Source organism: Dendrobates tinctorius, unplaced genomic scaffold (assembly GCF_039654945.1).
Source record: "Dendrobates tinctorius isolate UK_male_01 unplaced genomic scaffold, ASM3965494v1 ptg000010l, whole genome shotgun sequence".
Taxonomy (NCBI): domain Eukaryota; kingdom Metazoa; phylum Chordata; class Amphibia; order Anura; family Dendrobatidae; genus Dendrobates; species Dendrobates tinctorius.
In genome coordinates this window covers 13822303-13849369 of record NW_027361678.1, presented here as the reverse complement: position 1 = coordinate 13849369, position 27067 = coordinate 13822303, and the positions used below count along the sequence as shown (strand labels likewise).

The 27067-nt window shown below is 52.4% G+C and overlaps 1 protein-coding gene across 1 annotated transcript; it reads right to left on the bottom strand.

Annotated features, from left to right (window-relative positions):
- Positions 1-9579: 9579 nt before the first annotated feature.
- On the bottom strand, positions 9580-16934 carry ALKBH1 (alkB homolog 1, histone H2A dioxygenase). Its single transcript, XM_073587202.1, has 6 exons — positions 16653-16934; positions 12546-12657; positions 12304-12460; positions 12143-12233; positions 11047-11240; positions 9580-10061 (listed from the first exon to the last, which is right to left on the bottom strand). The coding sequence occupies exons 1-6, from the start codon at positions 16773-16775 to the stop codon at positions 9629-9631; spliced, it is 1110 nt and encodes a 369-aa protein (XP_073443303.1). The 5' UTR covers positions 16776-16934; the 3' UTR covers positions 9580-9628.
- Between the last annotated feature and the right edge of the window lie 10133 nt (positions 16935-27067).

Here is a 27067-nt window from a genome sequence, read left to right as displayed (position 1 = left end):
ACTGCACTCACTATTCTACTGGTGCAGTCACTGTGTACATACATTACATTACTGATCCTGAGTTACATCCTGTAGATCTTTTATTATAAAAAAGAAAAACATAATAATAATAACAGAAACATAACAAGAATATCAGCCAGAAAATAATCCGTATACTGAACACTGGTCCAGCCGCTCATTCTCTCCTCACACACATATTATACATATATACAGAATAATAACTAATAATAACTTACACCTTCTGGTCCGGTCACCAAACAAACTAATAACAAACAATAAAATAAACAAAGGCCGACATAAATATATACATAAACGTTTTGTTTTTTTTAAAATATATATATATATATATATATATATGAAATAACCAAACTATACAAATATATACAGGACTAAACTAAACACCCCACACTCAAGCCCACCATTCCCAACCCCCGCACTGACCTGAGAGCTGGTCCTGCATCTCATGCCTCAGTCCATGTCCAATGTCTATAGGCAAGATCAGGCAGTGCCAGTTTTTCCCCCAAACACCCCAGTGTCCCATAGTCCCACAAGATAAACCCACCTTTCCCCTTTTCCCACCACCCAACCTAACACCTACACCCAAATCCCACAATATATACAGAAACAAACACTACAATACCCACAAATCACAAAGCCCAAGTTCGGCGCCTGCAGCGCTACATCACTGTATACCGATTACAAAACAAAAATCTACAGTGTCAGCGGCAGCCCACCACCAGGAAAGGAGATGACCAGACTAGGGCACACTAAAAGAAAAGCTCCTCCAGAGGAGAGCGGCCCTACGTGTGCCCAGTCTCCCATACTCCAGAGAGCGCACCTTCACCAGGTCACCGAGTATGGTCCTAAACACATCGTCCACTGGGAGGATTTTCCGTTGCGTCGATACTAAGCACCGTGCGTTCCACGTGATACCTAACCACTGTGCTAACTAAAAATAAGGTGCAGCGGTCCCGGCCACCAAGGTTTCTGAATGCTCCATAGGCCCATTCCGCATAGGAGAGACCGGCCAGCCGAGACCAGCCAATGGAGGCGCCCACCCTGTTGTACACCTCTGTGTTGAAGGGACAATGAAGCAGGAAATGGTCCATGCTTTCCAGCACGGTACCACAATGCTCCCGAGGACTGTTCCTGTCCTCAGAGCTCCTACACTTCAGATTGTCCCTCACACACAGTTTCCCATGGAAGCAGCGCCAAGCCAAGTCCCAAAACTTCGAGGGGATCCTGATAGAATTCAAAAGATGCAAACCCACCCCAAGATCCCGACTTGGGCAATCCCTGAGCACCAGAGGCCTCTGGAAATGGGTCAACAGAACCCTATTGTCAAGGAGTTTCCTTGGCAGAGTCCTAATCTCCCACATTCCCAGACCCCACCGGCGAATTACCTTCAGAACCAAGGTAGCGTAAGCCGGAAGATGTCCATGCGGTGTGCAAAGATCTTTCACTTGCCCTCCTGTCTCCCATTCCTGGAAGAAAGGCTGAAACCATCCCCTACAGGAGAATACCCACAGAGGAGCCCTCTCTTTCCAGAGGTTTGCAATATTGATCTTAATGAAGGTATCCACAAGGAATACCACAGGATTGACCATACCCAACCCTCCTAGTCTCCTCGTATGGTAAGTAACCACCCTCTTGACCAGGTTCAGTCTATTCCCCCATAATAGTTGGAAGAACAAACTGTAGACCCGAGTCCAGAGAGACTCCGGCAAGATGCACACACTGCCCAGATAAATCAGTAAAGGGAGCAGGTAAGTTTTGATCAGGTTTACCCTTTTCCTGAGGGTCAAAGGCCAACCCTTCCATTGGTTCACCTTCTGAGTGGCGATCTCCAGCCTGCTGTCCCAATTTTGTTTGGGGTAATCCCCCTGGCCAAATTCGATGACAAGGACTTTTGCAGAGACTTTGGGTCCTGGAAGGGTGTCCGGGAGATCAAAACCAGGATCTCATCCTCCCAGCCAGAGACTCTCACACTTATCCTGGTTGATCTTGGACCCGGATGCCTCCGAGTAGCAATCTACCTCTGACATCAGCCACCCTGCCTCCTCGTGAGAGGAAACAAAAACAGTGACATCATCGGCATACGCCACCACCCTCAGAGTGGCTTCAGGTGCTGCCCGGTCCATCCTGATCCCGGCCACCGGTCCACGCTCCACCCTCCTAAGAAGTGGGTCAATCGCGAACACGTTCAGCAGCGGGCTCAAGGTACAACCCTGGCGAACACCAGATCCAACCTCAAAAGAGCTGCCAATCCAACCGTTCACAAGCGGGAAACTCTCTGCCCCACCATACAAGGTTTTAAGTCAATCAACAAACCCGCCCGGCAGGCCATATCTCAGGATAAACCAGAGGTACTCGTGATTAACCCGATCAAACGCTTTTGCCTGGTCCAGTGACAGCATGTACCCCTTCCAGTGACAAGCCCTACCCTGCTCCACCACCTCCTGGACACCGAGCACAGCACTAAATGTGCTGCGACCTGGAACAGAGCAATGCTGGGCCTCCGAAAGGAGTCAGGGTGCAAATTTCCCCAGCCGATGAAACAGCACCTTTGCCAGATCCTTCCTGTCTGCATTGAGAAGCGCTATGGGACGCCAATTCTCGATGCACGATGGGTCCTTACCCTTTGACAAGATGATCAGGGCAGACCTCCTCATTGACTTTGGCAGAGTGCCTGAGGAAAGACACTCATTGAATACCTGTCAAGAGGGGAACCAAAGCGTCCTTAAAGGTCTTTTAAAACTCAGATGTTAAGCCATCTGGACCAGGCAATTTTTTTGGCAAGCCCTTCAATCGCCAACTTAACTTCCTCTTCCCTGATCAACTCTGTCAAAACGTCAAGAGAGGGGTCTAACCCTGGTTCAGGAACGGCTTCAGCCAGGAAAGCCGACATCCTATCCCAATCAAGATCCCTCTTCCCCAAGAGGTGCGAGAAGGATCTGACAACCTCCAGGATCCCTAATCTGGATCGCCTCAGGGACCCTGTAGTGTCGACCAGTCCTGTAATAACTTTATTATTCACTGACATCTTGCAGTTTCTGTAAGGGTCGGGCGAGCGGTACTTCCCATAATCCCTTTCAAAAACCAAAGATGCGTGTCTATCGTACTGACACCTCATGAGCAAAGATTTCACTCTGGAGATCTCGTGGCTACCTCCAGTTGAGACAAGATGCTCGAGTTTCCTCCTCAGACCCTGATACAGGCGGTACCTGTTCAGACTCCTGAGGCTCGAGAGCTGGCGTAAGAATCTCGCCACCCTTTTCTTGAACATCTCCCACCACTCTGACTTACTACTACAAAGATCCAGTAAGGGTACCTGGCTCTGAAGAAAAAGGCTGACTTGTAAAAAAGGTAGGGCTTGATCCTCATAAAGAGACACTTCCAGATTGGGGACCATAGATGTTAATAAGCCGGAGCTCTCGTCCCTTCATGAGGGCATCTAAGATCAGGCACCTCCCCATTTCTAACTCAATAACCCGTCGGCATTCCACCACTGCCACTCCGCTATACGGCTCGGCCACAAGAAACCAATAGGAGGGCCCAAGTCTCCACACCCTCTTGGCTTTAAATACGTCTGCCATGTTTGGCAGTCTGGTCTCTTGCAAAAAGAAAATGTCAGCTTCAACACGGCTGAGAAAATCAAAGGCCGCAAATCTAGCTGTATTTGACTTTATGCTGGCGACATTAATGGACGCCAGCGTCAACGGAGTGGGTACCGCCATCATTGGTGATTGAGTTAGATGGCTTTCTTCTTCCTACTCCCCTTATTCTCTGCCTCAGAGGAGGAATCCTTCCCCCTCTTTAATGACACGGAGGTGTCCATTCCCACGTGTTTTTTCTTTTTGTTGTCCACGTCTCCGGACTCTGGGCCATTCCCTCCCTCCAAGGACCTTACATTCCCAGAAGAAGGAGACTCAGCACCCCCTGCAAGCTCCGCCGAAGCCGGAACCTCACCCTCAGCTTCCTCCTCAGAGGAAAAGTTGTTCTCAAGGGCTTGGAACCGGTTAGAAAGACCAACCAGAGGGGAGTCAGTTTTTCCTTCCTTAGGTATCTTGGTCAGAGCAGATTTTTTATCTCCCTTCTTTCTCTTCTTTTTGGTGCCGAGCTTACGCTTGTTCTCTAGCCACTGCCTATTACCCTCATCCATACTTTTCATAATGGGAGGATTCGGAGGCAGTGGCAGTTTCCTCCCTGTGGATCCTCCTGACCTCCTCATCCAAAGCATCATCCCTCGGGGCCTCAGAAGCAAGACTGGCATCCAGGACAGGGGTCACCTCAGTAGCTCGGGGCTTGCCCAGCTCCCTCTCCGGTCTGTGCTTGTCTAGACGCCTCAGCTGGGCAGGCGTCTTTTTATTGCTTTTCCTCCTTGGCCCCTCAGCTCCCTCACCCCTGCTAGTCCCTTCCCCAGCGGTATCAGCCTCACAGCTTTCTCCTACCGGGGTCACGACTGCATTAGCAAAGGAGTGAGGACAACGGCTGAATGGGTGACCTAAGTCACCACACAGGTGGCACCTAATCTCCACACAAGATGCAGCAAGATGGCCGATATCCCCACACAATGCACATTTCTGCACAGTGCAGTTTGCACTGAAGTGTGTGGGGTCGCCGCACTTGTAACAGAGCTTCGGTTGCCCCTGGTAGAAGACCTGGATATGATCTCTACCCAGGAAGGCAGATGATGGAATGTGGGCAACCGTACCACCTGGACGCTTAAGTTTTGCCATACACGTCCAGGCCCCTGACCAGATACCATACTCATCACGGTTTTTTTTCCTTTGGCATCTCCACCACTTCTCCATATCTGCCAAGCCACGTCATGATGTCATAACAAGAAAGCGACTCGTTACAGGTCATCACGGTCACTTTCTTGACTTGATTTTGGCGAGACACCACCTGGATGGCAAAGTCTCGCCAGCCGGGCTCATTTTTTGCCAACTCATAATTCGACCAGAAGAGCTCAAGCCCCTCTGGCCGAATAAAGCTGACATCAAACTCAGGCGAGGAATAGGGATGTATCAAGGCGTAGATGGCAATAGTCTGGAAGCCCATCTTCAGCAGGAGCTCCACATCCTTAGACCTTGGAGGACACGCATCACTGCCCCTCCACCGAAGACGGACCACATTCCTACGCACACTACCTGGCCCGACTGTCGGAAGGGACCACACTGTATTTCTTCCATTTTGCTCTTGGAAGGTCCCGAGGCCATGCCTATCTATCCAGAAGGATAGATCAACTTCTCGACCCTCTACCATTAGTGATCTCTCCCCCTTCTTTAGAGCTTCCAGGAGACGCCACTGCAACATGTCGTCCCCAGAGCCCGGAGACGAGGAGGACGCCCTATTTCCCCAGAGGTGACAGCGGCATAACTAATAACGGGTACTGCCACCACCGGGGGGGCAACTGGACCAGTGACCACATCAACACCAACAGTATCACTATTACCCACCTCCATTACACCCTCACTCTCCACCAAACCAGCAACCACAGCACTAGACAAAGAAATTTCCTCATCCACACCTCCCACCACATTCACTCCTGCTGGACCAATGACAACAGGGGGTGGCATTTTGACCCCTGCATAATCAGGCACAAGGGGCTCAGTCTCCTCCACAGAACTGGAAGCGACTTCACCCCTGGACTTACGTGTGCCCTCCACATCATCACTTTGTATTTTTCTTTGCTTCACTAGGCACCGCTGATCTTTTGCCGCTGTGAGGCGCCGCTGATCCTTTACATCAGTATCTTGCTGACCAGCAGCACCAATGCAGAACAGGATCTTGGGAGGATCAGAACGCCCAGCCCCCCCTCACACTGCGGCCGCTTCTCAACTAAGTGATCAGCGGCAACAGCATTCAGGGGCGCCGAGGCTACCGGAGCTGCCCCCGACACTGGGCCGCTCCCCCTCCCACTGAGGAGCGCACCAGTCTCGTGGCCTAAGCGTATACCCACCGCCGGGCCGCCCTCACTGTCCAGCCTCTCGGCTGATGCACCTGATTCTACGTCCCCGCTACAAGCAGAGACGGAGCTCTGCGCCTCACTACCGTGCTCTGTACTCTCCCCATGCCTTTGCACCAGATCCACAGCAGAACCCGGGCTGGGCTGGGCGACGGGGCATATACAGCGGGATGACCCTGCAGCTGACTCAGGGGGTACAGGGAGAGGGGCATATACATAACTCACCACTTCCTGGAGCTTTGGCTTGTTTTTCTTTACCTATTTCTTCTGGTCCCCAGGTGCCTCCGTAAATCACCAAGATGGAAGTTCTGTAGGCACACTGGGGACTCCAGGAGCTTGATCTCCACCATTAATGCTCCTCCCTGGCCGCTGTTGTCACTGTCCTCCCCAGAGGTGACCAGATGCCAATGTCGCCTGTCCAGCAGGGAGCTCACTGCAAGTGGCCTGCAGGTGACTTTGCAGGCTGCCAGGTGGTGCTTTCTGCTGGTCATCATCCCCCTCATTGTCATCATCATCATCATCCACCTGGCTCTCAGGCTGCAGCCCCATCTGCCTTTACTCTCTGTTATCAGCCATTTCTCTAAATCTGTCCTCATTTATTAGTTTCTCTTTAAATGGTCCACTTTTTTCTCTTAGGAATGCTTTCCTCACCTCCAGCTCATTAATTTCAAGCTTCAGTTGCTTTACCTCCGCCTGGAGTTGGGTCTTCCTGGGTTTGGAGGAACCTGCAGCTTTGGCACTTGTGTCCTCCCGGAGCCTCATGATGGTCTTGCTCGCCTCTTTATACTCACGGAGGTGGCTCATGACCTGGGAGGCATAGGTGGACACAGACTCCTTTGGTTTCTGCAGCCCCCAACTTTCCTCAATGAGGTATGCCTTACCTCCGTGAGCACGCAGCTTTCCTCCGGAAGGACCGCCATCTTGCACGCTGCTAGCAGATTTCTCCTCCATGTTGGAAGCCTTACGGCTTCTCTGGGTCTCTTCAGACCTGGGGGGAGTAGGAGCCACATTGCTGCGACTCCTGGTGGAGCGTCTCACCCCGAGTCCTCTGATGTGCAGGCCGGTTGCTGGTTTCTTCTGCTCCCCGCCGGCCTGGTCCAGGAAACAGAAGCCTGGGACTTGGCTCCTTCACTCATCCCAGGAAACCCACTCCCTCCCTGGGTAGGAGAGAGAGCAGGTCCCCAGGTGGAGAGGTGTTGTTTCTCAGAGCTCAGGAGCAAACAGCAGGATCAGCAGCGAACACACCAACAATTAGCACAATGAGCAGCAGCTGAACAGAGCTGCACTCACTGTACTGCTGGTGCAGTCACTGTGTACATACATTACTGCTCCTGTACGAATCCTGAGTTACATCCTGTATTATACTCCAGAGCTGCACTCACTGTACTGCTGGTGCAGTCACTGTGTACATACATTACATTACTGAGCCTGAGTTACATCCTGTATTATACTCCAGAACTGAACTCACTATTCTGCTGGTGCAGTCACTGTGTACATACATTACTGATCCTGTACGGATCCTGAGTTACATCCTGTGTTATACTCCAGAGCTGCACTCACTATTCTGCTGCTGCAGTCACTGTGTTCATACATTACTGATCCTGTTACATCCTGTGTTATACTCCAGAGCTGCACTCACTATTCTGCTGCTGCAGTCACTGTGTTCATACATTACTGATCCTGAGTTACATCCTGTATATACTCCAGAGCTGCACTCACTATTCTGCTGGTGCAGTCACTGTGTACATACATAACTGCTCCTGTACGGATCCTGAGTTACATCCTGTTATACTCCAGAGCTGCACTCACTATTCTGCTGCTGCAGTCATTGTGTACATACATTACTGATCCTGAGTTACATCCTGTATATACTCCAGAGCTGCACTCACTATACTGCTGGTGCAGTCACTGTGTACATACATTACTGCTCCCAGCAAAGAGCAAACAGATGAACGGCATACTAGGGCACACAAATCACCGTTACCGATACGTTTTGGTGAACACTATAGATCTATTACATCAGGAAAGGGCTCACTGCGATTAATTAAGCATATTCAAGATGTGCATAAAGCTAACCCAGAAATTTGGAGTTTTGCAGGGATTGAAAAGGTCAATTTTCCACCTCAAGGAGGAAACCATGACAAAGCTTTATTGCAACAAGAAGCAAAATGGATCCTGAATGCGAACACACAAGGTCCTTTGGGACTAAATGACCGGATCGATCTATCAGTATTTTTATAGAAAATGTTATATAAAAAATTGTATGTAAAGTTATTTAGATTATAATCTTCCTATGATATTGTAAAAATATAGATTATCTTGTAAATCGATATGGACAGATTTATTCTTTACTAGTATCTTGCACTCTGTATATTGTATAACTATATATTTTTTTTGTAAATGTTTGTTTCACAACTTATGTATGTTAATTAGTAAGGTCTGTGATCCTATATAGGGAATGACCTTTAGCTAATCCCCTCACCTGGACCCGTAGAAGCGAGTAATCGCGAAACGGCCGTTGTCCGGCACCTCCCTCCCCTAGCATTCCTCCACGTCCTGCATGTCCACACATTTGATGGAAAATATGTGAAATAAAGACTCAGTTTTTCAGCTACATTGGTGAGTGCTGCATATTTCTTCTTTTTTTGCTTCACATACATTACTGCTCCTGTACGGATCCTGAGTTACATCCTGTATTATACCCCAGAGCTGCACTCACTATTCTGCTGCTGCAGTCACTGTGTACATACATTACGGATCCCGAGTTACATCCTGTGTTATACTCCAGAGCTGCACTCACTATTCTGCTGCTGCAGTCACTGAGGTCATACATTACTGATCCTGAGTTACATCCTGTATATACTCCAGAGCTGCACTCACTATTCTGCTGGTGCAGTCACTGTGTACATACATTACTGCTCCTGTACAGATCCTGAGTTACATCCTGTATTATACTCCAGAGCTGCACTCACTATACTGCTGGTGCAGTCACTGTGTACATACATTACTGCTCCTGTACAGATCCTGAGTTACATCCTGTATTATACTCCAGAGCTGCACTCACTATTCTGCTGCTGCAGTTACTGTGTACATACGTTACTGCTCCTGTACGGATCCTGAGTTACATCCTGTAGTATACTCCAGAGCTGCACTCACTATTCTGCTGGTGCATTCACTGTGTACATACATTACTGATCCTGAGTTACATCCTGTATTATACTCTAGAGCTACACTCACTATTCTGCTGGTGCAGTCACTGTGTACATACATTACATTACTGATCCTGAGTTACGTCCTGTATTATACTCTAGAGCTACACTCACTATTCTGCTGGTGCAGTCACTATGTACATACATTACTGATCCTGAGTTACATCCTGTATTATACTCCAGAGCTGCACTCACTATTCTGCTGGTGCAGTCACTGTGTACATACATTACTGCTCCTGTACGGATCCTGAGTTACATCCTGTATTATACTCCAGAGCTGCACTGACTATTCTGCTGGTGCAGTCGCTGTGGAGAGGACAATAGAGGCAAGACCACAGGAATGCGCAAGTCTGAAAAAGTCAGCAGGGGAGGGAGGGGTCATGAAGAAAGGGGCCAAGGTTTATAAGAAAATATAAATATTTATTGGTACAGCCTCCCATTCCCCCCTCTAGTCCTGTCCGGGTCTCGTGCGTTTCGGGTGCTCTCGTTCATGCATCTCGCCATCCTCTGTATGGTACGCTGCTCCGGGGGTCTCCTCTTTATTCGTCCTGTCGCCATGGTCAGCGAAGCTGCCACCCTCCTTCAGGACCTGTCGCACCGTCACATTGATGCGCGAGGCCCGTAGGTAGGCTTCACACACTTCCCAGTCATGGGGCGAGCACGGCTCTACAAGGGGGCTGCTGTCATCACTGGTTGGGGGCACAGACAAGCAGGGGGGCAGGACACCCCCTCCCGGATGGCGCAGGATCCGTGGTACAGCGTGGTATAAGAGCCGGCTGGCACCAGACATGACCATAATATCCCCACTGTGCATCATCATGGGGGTGGGGGCCACATCCCTGCTGAGACCCCCCAGGAGGAAGATACTGGACTGTCCGAAGCTGCAACAACAGAAAAAGTGAAAAAACAGAAAAATTAAACCGCGCAAGGCTATGTGCACAGTGCGGATCTTCCCGCGGATTTTTCAGTGCAGATTTTAAGAAATCCGCAGGTCAAATGACCTGCATTTTTCCTGCGGATTTCTTCCTTTTTTTTTGTAGAATGGAGCAGGTAGAAAACTGCAGCAAAACCGCACAAAAGAAGTGACATGCTGCTTTTTTTTACCGCACAAAAACTGCGCGGAAAAATCCGCAGCGTGTGCACAGCTTTTTTTTTTTTTTTTTTTTTTTATTGGCTATAATGGTACTGTACATCACCTGCAGTTCTGCTGCAGATCCGCAGCGGCAAATCCGCGGTAGAAACCGCACCGTGTGCACAGGGCCTAATCCTGAAGCCTTATCATGTGACCGGGATGCACGGAGACTGCGACCTCCAGCACAGGTATCCACTGGGGGGCTGCCGGACGCACCACCATCTCAATACCCTGTTATCCTGCAGAAAAAGCAGGTGGAAACCATCAGTAAGCTGCTAATGACAGATCTGATCTCAGACGTTCTCCACCTCAGGAGATCCTTGAAGGTGCAGGAGGGCGTGAGATCGCACAGAGCGGGACTGGCCAGTGGATGTGTGCGCCTCCTTCCTGCGCTGAACCTCTGCCCCTGCTGACACACGGGGGGATCCGGGCAACACTGACAGACGCACATCAGGCAGAATTGACCGATGCACAGCAGGCGAAGGCAATCACAGACTGATGAGGGAGGGCAAACCACCACTCTGGGAGATCTGGAGTGCACATCCCAAAACACAAACGAAGTCGCGGGAAGATAAGGGGTTAATATGCTGGACAGCGACCCACTAATAACAGGCGGAACACCACTGGGGTCTGTCAGCAGCACCTTGCTGATGGCTTCCAAGTGAGGAGGGATGTCACTGTGCATGACTTTCACATGCACTACTACTCCCATGAGGAGGACGCTGTGACGGCACCTGAAGGACAGGAGGGGGCTGCTGTGGTCCAGCTCTGCCTCGTCCACGTGGATGCCCAGCGACGAGTCCATGTGGTAGTAGTTGAGGATCCCGGCCTCAGCCTTAAAGTTGGGGAAACCACAGGCCAGCGACACACAGTGCGACAGCTCCGCCAGATCCACAGGGAACGGGCTGTGCTGCTCCTTGTAGTACTTCTACAGGGAAAGAGAGAGGGATGAGAGTCCATGTCCACACCATCAATCCCCCACAGAACAGAGCAGGGAGTGGCCATTTACATCAGCAACCCACAGGGGGTGCCCTCATTGTAACGCATCCATGGAAACTTCTGTTAAGGGGGGAAAGGGGACAGCAAGAAGAGGAGGTGGGGGGAGAGGGAAGAACAGCCACCATCAGGGGAGTGAAGGGATCAGTTGCAGCCATATCCTGACCCCTTAACCAGGGGGCTCAAGATACACCATGGGAGAAAGGTCAGAAGTGTTGTGTGAGCCTGCGCTGCAGCACATACCACCTCACATGTCTCTGTACAGCGCCCACAGCAGCACAGAAACACCCACTCCCTGCAGTAAGATGCCCCCTCCCCCGCAGTGACTCCCCCTCTCCCACAGTAACACCCCCCTCTCCCCCGCAATTTGATGCCTCCTGATCCCTCCTCCCTAGCAGTGTGACACCACCTCTCCCCTGCTCCCCCAGTGTGATGCCCCCTATCCCACAATGTACCACCCCCTCTCCCTTGCAGTTTGAGGCCACCTCTCCCCTTCCCGCAGTTTGATGCCCCCTCTCCCCTGCCTCTCCCCCCTCCCCCGCAGTGACACCCCTTCTCCCGAAGTGTGACGCCCCTCTGCCCTCCCAGTTTGATGCCCCCTCTCCCCTCCAGTGACGCCGCCTCCCCCCCTCCCCAGCAGTGACACCCCTTCTCCCGAAGTGTGATCCCCCTCTCCCAGTGTACCACCCCCTCTCCTCCCTTGCAGTGTGACGCCACCTCTCCCTTCCCCCGCAGTGTGATGCTTCCTCTCCCCTTCAGTGACACCCCTTCTCCCCAAGTGTGATGCCCCCTCTACTCTGCCCCGCAGTGTGATGCCCCCTCTCCCGCGGTCACCTTGGTGTCCCAGTTGTACTGGTAGCCCAGCGTCACCCAGCGCAGCTTCTCCAGCAGCGTCTTCTCACTGCGTCTCTGTGATGACTTCCTCCTATCAGATGACAGTGGGCGAAGTGAGACTTGTGAAAAACCAATGATGTGTGAGCATCCAAGTGTCTCACCGGAGCTGGGCATGGCTGCTGCCCCACATGTCACTGGTGCCCCCCATGTGCAGGTCCAGGTTACACACGTTGGGTTTCCGTGGATACAGCTTCAGACACTGTCGCACCCAGTGATGCTGCCAGCCGGGCAGGAAGGGGTTAACGACGAAGAGGAAACCTAAAGGAAGGGCACAGGGTCACCTGACCAGACATAGCAGATCGGCTCCTTCTGCTGACTCCAACCACACACCGTCCATCCCTACCTGGAAAACCATCCACGTGGTATGCCGACCAGTGACGCAGCGGCTGCAAGCCCACCAAGGCCGCCGCTCGGTCAGAGAGCGTCCCGCCACCGCCCAACTGCACCACCCGCAGCTGTGGAGAAAACACCCATGTCAGAATAGAGGGGCCACAGGAGGGGATGGGGAGAGGGGGAGAGATCGCCACAGGAGGGGACGGGGAGAGAGAGGGAGAGAGAGGGCCACAGGAGGGGACAGAGAAAGAGAGCCACAGGAGGGGGACGAGAGAGAGAGAGAGCGTGCCACAGGAGGGGACAAGAGAGAGAGAGCGCGCCACAGGAGGGGACAAGAGAGAGAGAGCGCGCCACAGGAGGGGACAAGAGAGAGAGCGCGCCACAGGAGGGGACGAGCGAGAGAGAGAGAGAGAGAGCGCGCCACAGGAGGGGACGAGCGAGAGAGAGAGAGAGAGAGCGCGCCACAGGAGGGGACGAGCGAGAGAGAGAGAGAGAGAGAGAGAGAGAGAGCGCGCCACAGGAGGGGACGAGCGAGAGAGAGAGAGAGAGAGAGCGCGCCACAGGAGGGGACGAGCGAGAGAGAGAGAGAGAGCGCGCCACAGGAGGGGACGAAAGAGAGAGAGAGCGCCACAGGAGGGGCCGAGAGAGAGAGAGAGCGCTCGCCACAGGAGGGGACGAGAGAGAGAGCGCTCGCCACAGGAGGGGACGAGAGAGAGAGCGCGCGCCACAGGAGGGGACGAGAGAGAGAGCGCGCGCCACAGGAGGGGACGAGAGAGAGAGCGCGCGCCACAGGAGGGGACGAAAGAGAGAGAGAGCGCCACAGGAGGGGCCGAGAGAGAGAGAGAGCGCGCCACAGGAGGGGACGAGCGAGAGAGAGAGCGCGCCACAGGAGGGGACGAGCGAGAGAGAGAGCGCGCCACAGGAGGGGACGAGCGAGAGAGAGAGCGCGCCACAGGAGGGGACGAGCGAGAGAGAGAGCGCGCCACAGGAGGGGACGAGCGAGAGAGAGAGAGAGAGAGCGCGCCACAGGAGGGGACGAGCGAGAGAGAGAGAGAGCGCGCCACAGGAGGGGACGAGCGAGAGAGAGAGAGAGCGCGCCACAGGAGGGGACGAGCGAGAGAGAGCGCGCCACAGGAGGGGACGAGCGAGAGAGAGCGCGCCACAGGAGGGGACGAGCGAGAGAGAGCGCGCCACAGGAGGGGACGAGCGAGAGAGAGCGCGCCACAGGAGGGGACGAGCGAGAGAGAGAGAGAGAGCGCGCCACAGGAGGGGACGAGCGAGAGAGAGAGAGAGAGCGCGCCACAGGAGGGGACGAGCGAGAGAGAGAGAGAGAGCGCGCCACAGGAGGGGACGAGCGAGAGAGAGAGAGCGCGCCACAGGAGGGGACGAGCGAGAGAGAGAGAGCGCGCCACAGGAGGGGACGAGCGAGAGAGAGAGAGAGCGCGCCACAGGAGGGGACGAGCGAGAGAGAGAGAGAGCGCGCCACAGGAGGGGACGAGCGAGAGAGAGAGAGAGCGCGCCACAGGAGGGGACGAGCGAGAGAGAGAGAGAGCGCGCCACAGGAGGGGACGAGCGAGAGAGAGAGAGCGCGCCACAGGAGGGGACGAGCGAGATAGAGAGAGCGCGCCACAGGAGGGGACGAGAGAGAGAGAGCGCGCCACAGGAGGGGACGAGAGAGAGAGCGCGCGCCACAGGAGGGGACGAGAGAGAGAGCGCGCGCCACAGGAGGGGACGAGAGAGAGAGCGCGCGCCACAGGAGGGGACGAAAGAGAGAGAGAGCGCCACAGGAGGGGACGAAAGAGAGAGCGCTCGCCACAGGAGGGGACGAAAGAGAGAGCGCTCGCCACAGGAGGGGACGAGAGAGAGCGCTCGCCACAGGAGGGGACGAGAGAGAGCGCTCGCCACAGGAGGGGACGAGAGAGAGCGCTCGCCACAGGAGGGGACGAGAGAGAGCGCTCGCCACAGGAGGGGACGAGAGAGAGAGAGAGCGCTCGCCACAGGAGGGGACGAGAGAGAGAGCGCTCGCCACAGGAGGGGACGAGAGAGAGCGCTCGCCACAGGAGGGGATGAGAGAGAGAGAGAGCGCTCGCCACAGGAGGGGACGAGAGAGAGAGCGCTCGCCACAGGAGGGGACGAGAGAGAGCGCTCGCCACAGGAGGGGACGAGAGAGAGAGAGCGCGCCACACGAGAGAGCGCCACACGAGAGAGAGAGAGAGCGCCACACGAGAGAGAGAGCCACACGAGAGAGAGAGCCACACGAGAGAGAGAGCCACACGAGAGAGAGAGCCACACGAGAGAGAGAGAGAGCACCACAGGAGGGGACGAGAGAGAGCGCGCCACAGGAGGGGACGAGAGAGAGAGAGCGCGACAGGAGGGGACGAGAGAGAGAGAGCGCCACACGAGAGAGAGCGCGCCACAGGAGGGGACGAGAGAGAGAGAGCGCTCGCCACAGGAGGGGATGAGAGAGAGAGAGAGCGCTCGCCACAGGAGGGGACGAGAGAGAGCGCTCGCCACAGGAGGGGACGAGAGAGAGCGCTCGCCACAGGAGGGGACGAGAGAGAGCGCGCGCCACAGGAGGGGACGAGAGAGAGCGATCGCCACAGGAGGGGACGAGAGAGAGCGATCGCCACAGGAGGGGACGAGAGAGAGCGATCGCCACAGGAGGGGACGAGAGAGAGAGAGAGCGATCGCCACAGGAGGGGACGAGAGAGAGAGAGAGAGAGCGATCGCCACAGGAGGGGACGAGAGAGAGAGAGCGATCGCCACAGGAGGGGAGGTGAGAGAGAGAGATCGCCACAGGAGGGGAGGTGAGAGAGATCGCCACAGGAGGGGAGGTGAGAGAGAGAGATCGCCACAGGAGGGGACGAGAGATCGCCACAGGAGGGGACGAGAGATCGCCACAGGAGGGGACGAGAGAGCGCCACAGGAGGGGACGAGAGAGCGCCACAGGAGGGGACGAGAGAGCGCCACAGGAGGGGACGAGAGAGCGCCACAGGAGGGGACGAGAGAGCGCCACAGGAGGGGACGAGAGAGCGCCACAGGAGGGGACGAGAGAGCGCCACAGGAGGGGACGAGAGAGCGCCACAGGAGGGGACGAGAGAGCGCCACAGGAGGGGACGAGAGAGCGCCACAGGAGGGGACGAGAGAGCGCCACAGGAGGGGACGAGAGAGCGCCACAGGAGGGGACGAGAGAGCGCCACAGGAGGGGACGAGAGAGCGCCACAGGAGGGGACGAGAGAGCGCCACAGGAGGGGACGAGAGAGCGCCACAGGAGGGGACGAGAGAGCGCCACAGGAGGGGACGAGAGAGCGCCACAGGAGGGGACGAGAGAGCGCCACAGGAGGGGACGAGAGAGCGCCACAGGAGGGGACGAGAGAGCGCCACAGGAGGGGACGAGAGAGCGCCACAGGAGGGGACGAGAGAGCGCCACAGGAGGGGACGAGAGAGCGCCACAGGAGGGGACGAGAGAGCGCCACAGGAGGGGACGAGAGAGCGCCACAGGAGGGGACGAGAGAGCGCCACAGGAGGGGACGAGAGAGCGCCACAGGAGGGGACGAGAGAGCGCCACAGGAGGGGACGAGAGAGCGCCACAGGAGGGGACGAGAGAGCGCCACAGGAGGGGACGGGGGGGGAAAGCGAGATCACCACAGGAGGGGAGGTGAGAGAGAGATCGCCACAGGAGGGGAGGGGGGAGAGGTCGCCACAGGAGGGGAGGGGGGAGAGGTCGCCACAGGAGGGGAGGGGGGAGAGGTCGCCACAGGAGGGGAGGGGGGAGAGGTCGCCACAGGAGGGGAGGGGGGAGAGGTCGCCACAGGAGGGGAGGGGGGAGAGATCGCCACAGGAGGGGAGGGGGGAGAGGTCGCCACAGGAGGGGAGGGGGGAGAGCTACTAGAGGGGACGGGGGAAGCCACAGGAGGAATAGGGGAGTTACAGGAGGGGACGGGGGAGAGCCACGGGAGGAATAGGGGCGCTACATGAGGGAGGAAAAGACACGAGGGGAGGAGTTACACAAGGGGCGGAGGGGTCACCAGAAGGGAGGCTATGGCATAATTGGAATCAATCAAAGCGGAGCGGGGAGGAGACAGCCGGCTGGAGGACACGTCCGCCCGGTACTGACTCTGGGCTCTCCGGGGCGGAACTCCAGCACCTCGGACAGGTCGGCCGGCGGGTTCCTTCTCCTGTAGAAGCGGAAGAGCTTGCGGAAAGCGTCCTCCCCCTGCTCCAGCACCGCGGTTGCCATCTTCACGCTACTCAGAGGCGCCGTCCTCTTCCGCCACCCGTCAAGCCGCCCAAGATGGCGGCGTCCAGTCAGTGATGACGGTCGCGTCACAATCTATGTGTACTCTGTACATCGACGTGACCCCGCCCACAGAGCAGGGGAGACTCCGCCCTGACTCGCAGGTCACATTCAGTCTGCATCGCGTTCCATTTACCCCAATGAGAAATTGCGAGCAGAGGCCACCAGGTGGCGTGAGAGCGTCAGCGCAGGAGCCAATGAACGGATCCGCTCGGGACACATCCAGCCTCAGCTGCTGTCACTGAGGTCATCAATGACTGTCTGAGTAGGGTTCTGCCAAAGATTGTAGAAAGTATCCGGGTCTGCTGCTGTAGCTCCTGTGTGAGGCTATGTGCACATGCTGCGGATCTGCAGCAGTTCTGCAGACAGTGTGCAGTACAATGTTATCCTATGTGATTTACATTCTGCTGTGCACATGCTGCGGATTTTTAACTGCGGAAAAGCTGCGGTTTTGAATCCACAGAAAGAAATGGCATGTCAATTATTTCTGCGGATTCCGCTGCGGTTTGCCATCTCCATTGTGGAGGTGATAAACCGCAGGCCATCCGCAGGTCTTTACCTGCAGTTCCACAGCTACAAATCCGCAGCGTTTGCACATAGCTTAAGGCTGTGTGCACACGGTGCGGATTCTGCTGTGGAATTTTCCACGCAGATACTGCTAAATCTGCAGGTAAAATGACCTGCTTTTTACCTGCAGTTTGTGTGTGGATTTCCCCTGCAGTTTTACACCTGTAGATTTCTATAATGGAGCAGGTGCAGATCTGCACAGAAGAAGTGATATGCTGCAGTTTTAAATCTGTGCGGAAAAATCCTTATCATGTGCACAGCGGTTTATGTTTTACATAGCCTTAAATGTTACTGTATATCACTTGCAGTTCTGCGGGGCCAAATCTGCTGCAGAACTGCACAGAATCTGCACCGTGTGCACATACCCTAAGGGTGTGTGCACTTGCGGATCCGCAGCCGTTTCTGCTGCGCTGTACAGTACCTTTATTTTCTATGCAAAATGGAAACCGCAGTGCAGATGCTGCGGAATTTTCTGCGCGGATTTGCTGCAGTTTCAAATCCGCAGAAAGAATTGATGTTACTTCTTTTCGCCGCGGTTTGCCATCTGCTCCATTGTAGAGATGATAACCCGCAGGTAAACCGCAGGTCTTCTGCCTCTTTCCTAAATCCGCGTGGAAAAATCCGCAGCTTGTGCACACACCCTAAGGCCTGTTTCACACTTCAGTCTTTTAGAATCAGTCACAATCCGTCAAAGTGTTGCAAAAACGGATGCATTGGATCCGTTTTTTTGGACTGATCCGTCAAAGCAGCATTTGGTGGAATTTTAAAGGGACAGGATAAGAGAGAGAAAGAATGTCAGACTTTTCGACGGAGACAAAAAAACGTTCCTATGGACGTTTTTTCCGGCTGATGGACACCTAATTTCCGACGGATCCATCGCATGACGGACTAAACGGATGGTCATCCGTCACAATCTGTTGCTAATACAAGTCTATGGGGATAAAGATCCGCCAGGCTAATCCGTCGGGTCCATTTTTTCCTGCTAACGACGAATTTTGACTGACGAAAGAAGTGTGAAACAGGCCTAAGGCCTCTCTCACACATCCGTTTATTTCCGGTACCGGAGGCAACTGTGTGCCGCCTCAGCACTACACAGCCGCTGGGGAAGAAGCGCTACAGTAAGCACTGTTCCCGGGCGGCAGGAGCTGAAGCCGGCTGTCTTCATTCTCCTCTGCTCTGCCGGCGATCAGCGCAAGCAGAAGAGAACAGTGAGAGTTATGTTACAGTCCGAATGACAGTAGATGAGGGCTGTGGAATCCCCCGATCATCCGCACCTCCTGTCACTGTTATTAGCGGCAGCAGGTGTCGGATTATGGGGGGGAACAGTCCCAAAAGCTCCACATGCTGTCGTTCGTACTTTAACCCCTTCATGACCGGGCCAATTTTTTAAATTCTGACAAATGTCACTTTATGTGGTCATAACTCTGGAATACTTCAACAAATCCCAGTGATTTTGAGACTGTTTTTTCGTGGCGCGTTATAATTTATCATAGTGGTAAATTTAGATTGATATATTTTGTGTTTATTTATAAAAAAATATCATATTTATAAAAAATATCAAAAATTTGACAAAAATGTGAAAAAAAATTGCAATTTTCAAACTTTGAATGATTATCCCTTTAATCCAGATAGTCATACTACAGAAAAACATTAGTAAATAACACTTCCCTCATGTCTGCCTTACATCAGCCCCATTTTTAAAACGCTAATTTATTTTGTTAGCCTTTTAGGAGGTTTAAAAATGTAGGGGGGGCGTGGCTAAGTAGCCGAGGGAGAAGGACGCACACAGAGCTCCTGAAAATCCTGCTTCCATCCTGCGTCTGTGGACTCATAACTGCAACATACCTGTCAGCATTTGTGACATCTGGATGCCGGGGACGTGAGGTAGCTCTGGTGAGCTGAAAGCCGGGGGGGACCGGAGCGGGCGGCGGGGCCTGCACGAGGCGGTGGCCATCTTAAGACGCGCGCTCTATCAGTAAGAGCTGCGGCGGCCAGCTTCCATTGCCACAGTGCTACCAGACGGTGACTCACATCCTGAGGACACAAGGGACTCGCGGTGAGTGCCCTGAAAAATTGGGCCCTGCGTTCCTCCTTTTCATTAATAGATTCACTGTGCCGCTGGCGCCACTTCTGCGGGGACTTCTGTACCCCCCACTGCTGCTGTCTCTGCGGGGGCTGTGGTCTCTATCCCCAGGCCCGGATTGATAATCTGGCGAACTGGGCAGATTCCCAGTGGGCCGGCGGCTCTGACCTACAATATGGGTCGCTGGCCCTTTAAAACTTCTGACTAGGCTCTGTGTGCACTTGCCCTCCTGTTGGTGCACGCGCTGATAAGGGCGGCAGCGGCCCGCGTCAGTGTGTGAGCGCAGCCCTCTTCAGTGCGGGCAAGCAAGGGAGTGCGCACACACAGGGCCCAGGTCAGAAATTTGAAAGGGCCGCTTGGGCGCGCACAGGATGCCTCTCTCTGCTCTCCTCCAGGGGCGTCGCTATGAAAGCTCCGGGTCTGTTGTCCTCCTGTGCAGCTGGCTCTGAGGGAGGGAGAGCCAGCGCAGCAATCAAGATGAAACGTGTTATGAATGGATCACCGAGGAGAAAAAACAACACAAGCTAAGTCTCAGAAAACCAGAGAGGTTGGTAACTATGCAGATCCCTGATCCTAACCACACAACTAGCAGCAGCCGTGGAGCGTACCTACGATGAATCTAGACGCCTCGTCACAACCGGAAGACTATATAAGCCTGAAGCAAGAAAAGGGGAAAACTAACTGCCCCAGAGCAGACCCCAAAGGAAAGACAGCCCCCACACATGTATTGATGGTGAAACAAGATGAAAACACAAACACAGGCAGGAAAATAGGCTGAGCAAACGATGGGGCCCAAACTAACTAGAAAGGACAGGAAAGAAAGACACTGTCTGCAATCTGCCAAAAACCCTACAAAAATAATGTCCAACACTTCTGATAGCAAAATTAACCCTGAAGTCACTAGACTTCTCCCTCTATATCAGCACTCTGAAATATTCTGAGACAGAGCAAAAAGAGGCCAATCTAATAAGGGACAAAAAAGACAAATTGGCAAATACAGATAAATAAGAGTGGAAATTCAGCACAGCCCCAGCCGGGGCTGGCTGACCACACAAAAAACTGAATAGACCAACAAAAGCAAGTGTGAACATTAGCAAAAAAACAGCTTGAGAAGACTGGAACAGAGCTGAAGTCCAAGACCTGAGAAGCAGACTGAATCACCAGCACCAGGATAGGGCATCGGCTGTCTTATATCCAGTCTGATACTCCAGAGATCCAATCGTTAGCCTCATCATCAGGTGGCAGATCACTACCAATTAAACCAACCTCACTACCTCCTGTCACCACCAGAGGGAGAATGGAAGGAGAACTCTCAACTGGTGGAGTAGAAAATGAGTTCACAACAGAAAGGTCAGCATAGGTGGCTGCTCCCAGGGAGAGATAAGCTCCTGTCAGCAGGTGACAGCTCCCCCTACTCTCATCTGCTAGTATGCTAGTATCCCGGGAGAGAGGAGAGACCGGGGATGTGCAGGGACAGAGCTGCTGTGAGCAGGAGAAGCTGAAGAACTGCATGTGGACACCAGCCTCTACTGCACCACAGAGGAGAGTGTGTGTGAGGCTGTGTGTATGTGTGAGGCTGTGTGTATGACATACAGCCTCACACATACACACAGCCTCACACATACACTGTATATGTGAGGCTGTGTGTGAGGCTGTGTGTATGTATGAGGCTGTGTATGTGATACGTGTGTGAGCTGTGTGTGTGAGCTGTGTGATAAATGCATGTGTGATACTTGTGTGTGAGCTGCTTGTGAGTGTGAGCTGTGTGATACGTGTATGTGTGATATGCGTGTGTGAGCTATGTGAGTGTGAGCTACTTGTCTGAGCTGTGTAATATGTGTGTGTGTGAGCTACTGCTGTGTGTGATACATGCATGTGTGTGAGCTGTGTGTGATGCGTGTGTGTGTGAGAGCTGTGTGATACATACTTGTGTAATACATGTGTGTGTGTGAGCTACTTCTGTGTGTGAGCTGTGTCTGATACATGCGTGTGCGTGAGCTGTGTGTGTGTGAGCTACTTGTGTGTGTGAGCTGTGTGATACATACGTGTGTGATACGTGTGTGTGAGCTACTTGTGTGAGCTGTGTGATACATACGTGTGTGTGAGATACGTGTGTGAGCGTGAGCTACTTATGTGTGAGCTGTGTGATACGTGTGACCTGTGTGATACATGCGTGTGTGAACGTGAGCTGTGTGATGCGTGCGTGTGTGAGCGTGTGCTGTGTGTGTGAGCTACTTGTGTGTGTGATACATGTGTGTATTCTGTGTGATACGTGTGTGTGAGATACGTGTGTGTGAGCGTGAGCTACTTGAGTGTGTGAGTTGTGCGATACGTGTGTGTGAGCTGTTTGTGTGTGAGCGTGAGCTGTATGTGAACTGTGTGTGTGAGCTACGTGTGTGTGTGAGCTGTGTGATGTGTGTGTAAGCGTGAGCTACTTGTGTGTGTGAGCTGTGATACGTGTGAGCTGTGTGTGTGATACGTGTGAGCTGTGTGTGTGAGCTACGTGTGTGAGCTACTTGTGTGTGTGAGCTGTGATACAGTGTGTGTGATACGTGTGAGCTGTGTGTGATCTGTGTGTGTGTGAGCTACGTGTGTGTGTGAGCCATGTGTGTGTTAGCTAAAGCAAAAGTTGGCCCAACCTGCCAGTGTTCTACGATTTGGGTGAGGACATTCATTGTATGTGGGCTGGTGAATTTTTTTTTTGTGCCAGGGCTGCTTTTTGGTCTAAGTCCGGCCCTGTCTATCCTCCCCTGGCTGTGACAAACCTTGCTGCTGCAGCACCAGACACTGCCCTTCCTGATCCATGTGACCCCCCCCCCCACATAGGAGCTGCTTCTGAGATCTATCTCTTTTTACAAGCCCTGCTGTGCATATAATTGGGGGAAAGCCCCCAGAGCCTGCACCTCTTGTTGTCCTGTTGCGCTGCACTGTCACTGATTATGAGTCGATCTAAAGGATCGGCAGCAGCATCAAAAATTAAAAGAATATGCCAGACCCGACCCCTCTGAAAGTGTACGGGTTCCCAAAAATAATCCTTCACAAGCTCAGCGAAAAAGCCGTCCCCCTGGGGGCGAAGAGGAGAATGAGCAGGAAGAACTGACCCTCAAACAGGCGTCTGAACAGCTGATGCAAGCCATCTCTTTAACTAGGACATCCCTGAGTGAGAAGATAGAAGACGTGTACACTGAGGTGGGGCGACTCCGACAGGACATGCAAGCTATGCGGGGACGCATTACGGAAGTGGAGACGAGAGTATTTCAGGTAGAAGACACCATCGCACCTATGGAGGCCAAGATGACAAAGGTGGCAGGCTCTATGAACGCCTGGAAGCAAAAAGCGGACAATCTGGAGAACAGGATGCGTCGAAATAACATCCGTGTCATTGGACTTCTGGAGCGTTCAGAGGGTCAACATCCTGAGCAATTTCTGGAAGGCTGGCTTAAGGCCTCTCTGGGGGATAAATTTTCTCCAGTATTCGCCGTCGAAAGAGCACATAGGGTTCCTACAAAACCTCTTCCTGCGGGAGCCCCACCTAGACCCTTCTTGGCACGTCTCCTCAACTGTAAAGACAGAGACACCATTCTGCGTCTCACACGGCAAAAAAGCCCCATCAAATTTGATAATGCTGTAATTTCCATTTTCCCGGATTTTTCCATGGAACTTCAGAAGCAGCGGGAACAATTCATCGAAATTAAGAGGTGGCTCAGAGAGAAGAACATCGTGTATTCCATGATCTACCAGGCCCGGCTCCGGGTTGTACACGGGGGCTCGTCTGTTTTTTACGGATCCAGCGGAGGCGACTGTATGGCTGTGGTCCCATGGGTGATCCCCTGCAAAGGAATCCTAATGTACTTGCTGCCAATTTGAATCCTTCAATTAGAGGCCCAGTTGGGGCTTCCTCGGCGGGTGTCCAGTTCAACAACAATACCGGACACTGAGTTCAGAGATGGTATCCCCCTTATTCTTTTTTCAATAGGGGCGTGGGACTTTGCTCCTATATTGCTAGACTAATGTTTTGTTTTTTTCCTTTTAACAGTCTTAGTTTTAATAGTTTTTTAGGTAGTAGTCGCAGCCAGTGGCAACCCTGTCTTTTATGTGATGTTTCTAGTCTTTGCTCGGGCACTAGCATACACCATGTTCAGATAGACAAAAATGAGGTCTGAAATAATATGTATGACCTGGAATGTGAGGGGCATTAAGACCCCCCCGAAAGAAAATCAAGGTATTCTCGCAGATCAGGCAATGCCGTCCACACATTGTGGCCTTGGTGGAAACGCACCTGACCAGGGATACTGCACAGTGTGTGCAGAAACCATGGGCACAATGGTATATCCACTCATTTCATACCAGTTATTCAAGGGGGGTCTCGCTATTGATACATAAGCCAGGGAGGCCCGAAGGGATCCTGAGGGACGTTTTGTATTTGTGCATGCACTTATTAATTCCAGACAATGTTATTCTATGTATTTACAACCCCCCACCAGCTAATATGTATATTCTCCAGAAGGCGATAGGTTTCGCCCTGAACTATCCAGACGCAGATGTCATCTGCATGGGGGATTTCAACCAGGTCATGAATAACCGTCTTGACAGGCTGAGATTGGGTGATGAAGGGCGGGGGGAGTCTCTCCCACAGGTTACATCCCAACTGTTGCAATTCATGGAGGGTAGTGAATGGCTGGATCTATGGAGAACGAGACATCCCGAGAAAAGTGAATATACTTGCCATTCATCCACCAAGCGCTCCTTGTCGCATATAGATTACATATTTGGATCCAGTGGTCTAATAATGTGGGTAGATAGTATAGAACATGGCAGTAGGGGGATTTCAGATCATAGCCCTGTCGTTCTTAAACTTAAATACGGACCACTCAGCAACAGGATGGCATGGAAATTAAACCCCTTTTGCCTGAAGTTGATAGAACGATCGATCAATTACATTGCTTCATTTTATACCACCCTGAACCTCGGAATATTAACTTATTTTGGGATGCCCTTAAGGCATACTTGAGGGGCTGCTTATCCTCTACGATTTCTTATATAAAGCGAGTGACATCGAGGGGAAGCTAACATAATAGTACTTAAAAAAGAGGGGAAGGACCCATTAGACTGTGGATCTTATCGCCCCATATCATTAGTGAATGTGGACTATAAGATTTTTACAAAAATTTTGGCTACCAGGTTGAATTCGATTATATTAGAACTTATACATCCCGATCAAACTGGCTTCATGCCTGGTAAAAGCACTTCTATTAATATTAGACGAGTCCAGTCGGTGGTCCAATATAGCTCCCTGGTACCAGATAATCAATGGGCATTGGCATCGCTGGATGCGGCCAAGGCTTTTGACTCCCTTGAGTGGCCCTTCCTATGTGCATGTTTACAGAAATATGGGTTTGGTGACAGGTTTCTAAAATGGGTTAGTACATTATATATGAAACCTAAGGCTCGTGTCATTGTAAATAGTTCTATATCTGAGTCCTTTTCACTGCATAGGGGAACCCATCAGGGTTGTCCCCTTTCTCCAGCCCTTTTTGCCCTGGCGATCGAGGCATTGGCTATTCGTATAAGATCTTCCCATAGTATTGAAGGTATAGAAATAGCGGGTCGAGTAGACACCATAGGCTTATATGCTGATGACATGGTGATTTTTATGGGTAACGCGGAGGACACATTGGCACGGGTAATAGCCACGTTCAATAGGTTCAGTAAACGTTCTGGCTTATATATAAATTGGGAAAAGTCTGCCCTGATGCCCCTCTCCCATGCCCCGATGCCACGACTGGAGACCCTCTCCTCATTACCTATTGTACCCAGTTTCAAACATCTAGGTGTTCACATAGCTCAAAGCAGTTTGTTGGATTTGCGGCTCAACATATACCCATTGTTGGAAATGGTTAAAGCTAAATTTCTAATCTGGAGTAAACTACTGATTTCTGTAGCCGGAGGTATTAATTTAACCAAAATGATACTGCTCCCTAAGCTCAGCTACTCTCTTCAGCACAGTGCTATGCTAGTACCCCGATCCTTCTTTGCAAATTTGATCTATCAAATTACGTCTTTTATATGGGGAAAAACTAGGCCCAAACTCAGGTTGTCCACCCTGCAAAGACCAAAAAAGCAAGGTGGGGCAGCGCTACCAGACTTTTTTCTATATTATCTTGCTGGACAGGCCAAAGCCATATGCAAGTGGATGCCTGATGATCACCTCCCTAACTCTGAAAGCCACTTGCTTCATGCTGCACGAGTTAGCTGTCCACTGGGCTTCCTAGAATCGGAAAAAATAAATGTCCCCCGTTTGCTGCCCCTGCTTCGCCTGGCACGATCAGTGTGGAGGCAGATTAAGAGAGTAATTGGATTTGGAGACATAGTGGCTGAAATGCCCCTCTGGAATAATGGTTATTTTCCGGCATTGCTTGAACACCCGAGTTCTGGAATCAACACAATGTTTCCTCAGTAGGCGATTTGCACGATCATGGAACCTTGGTGTCTTTCGAACAATTACAGGTCAAATGTAACGTCCCAAGATCCCAATTTTTCCATTATCTACAATTGAGGTCGGCCTTTCAATCACACATGAGAAATGTGGGGATAAACTAAGCTATATCGTCTCTGCCCTTGATAGGCATCCTTAAATCGCAAGGTCCCCAGGGTCTCATCTCCACTTTGTACACATATATGCTATCGGTAGGGGTGGAATCCACCATAAACTCGGTTAAAGGGAAGTGCGAGAGGCTCATCCCCGATGCACAGGGAGAAGAATGGGGAGAAATTCTGGAATCTCCGATCAGGGTGTCTCCGTCTATCAATAACAGAATGACACATTCAATTATACAATTATATATCATAAACCAATCATATCTGACTCCCGACCAGACTATTTAGGATGGGCCAATTCCAATCATCGGAATGTTTGAGATGTCACTCATTGGATGCAGACTTTATACACGATTTGGCAATGCCCTATTATTGCACAATATTGGAAGGAGGTGACGTCATTATTAACTTCCCTGGTACAAGCTCCTGTTCCCCCTGAGCCGCTGGTTTGCCTGTTTGGGGTGTGGAATGATGAATCTTGGAGTCATTATATCGGGATCTTTTTACGGGAAACTTTATTTACGGCACGAAAGGTTCTGGCACTGCGTTGGATGGGGAACTCATGTCCCTCCCTCAGGATTTGGATCGATTTGGTGCATGCGGTTATTCCATATGAGCGTATGCTGTATCGAAATAGAGGGTGTGTCATGCCGCGCTCACCAGGAGGTGGGGCTACGGTCCCGACGTCATTCTCTCCGGTGTCGCGCCCGCTCTGGGCCCCTCGTCGGGTGCGCACGTGCACGCCGTGCTCTCGGGTTTTTGCCTCCATGTCACGCTCGCGCTGGCACGTTCCTGTCCTCCAGGCCTCGGGTTGGTCCTCTCTATGGTAAAGGAGGACCTGACCCGGAAGCTGTAGTGGTCAGGTGCTTCTGGCTAGAGGACCTGACCCGGAACAAGTAGTAGTCATGTTCTATATCAGGCGACCTCCCCCTATGGGAGGTGCCTGATTATTGTTGTGCTTCCTGGCTGGATGCTGTTCTCAGGTCCT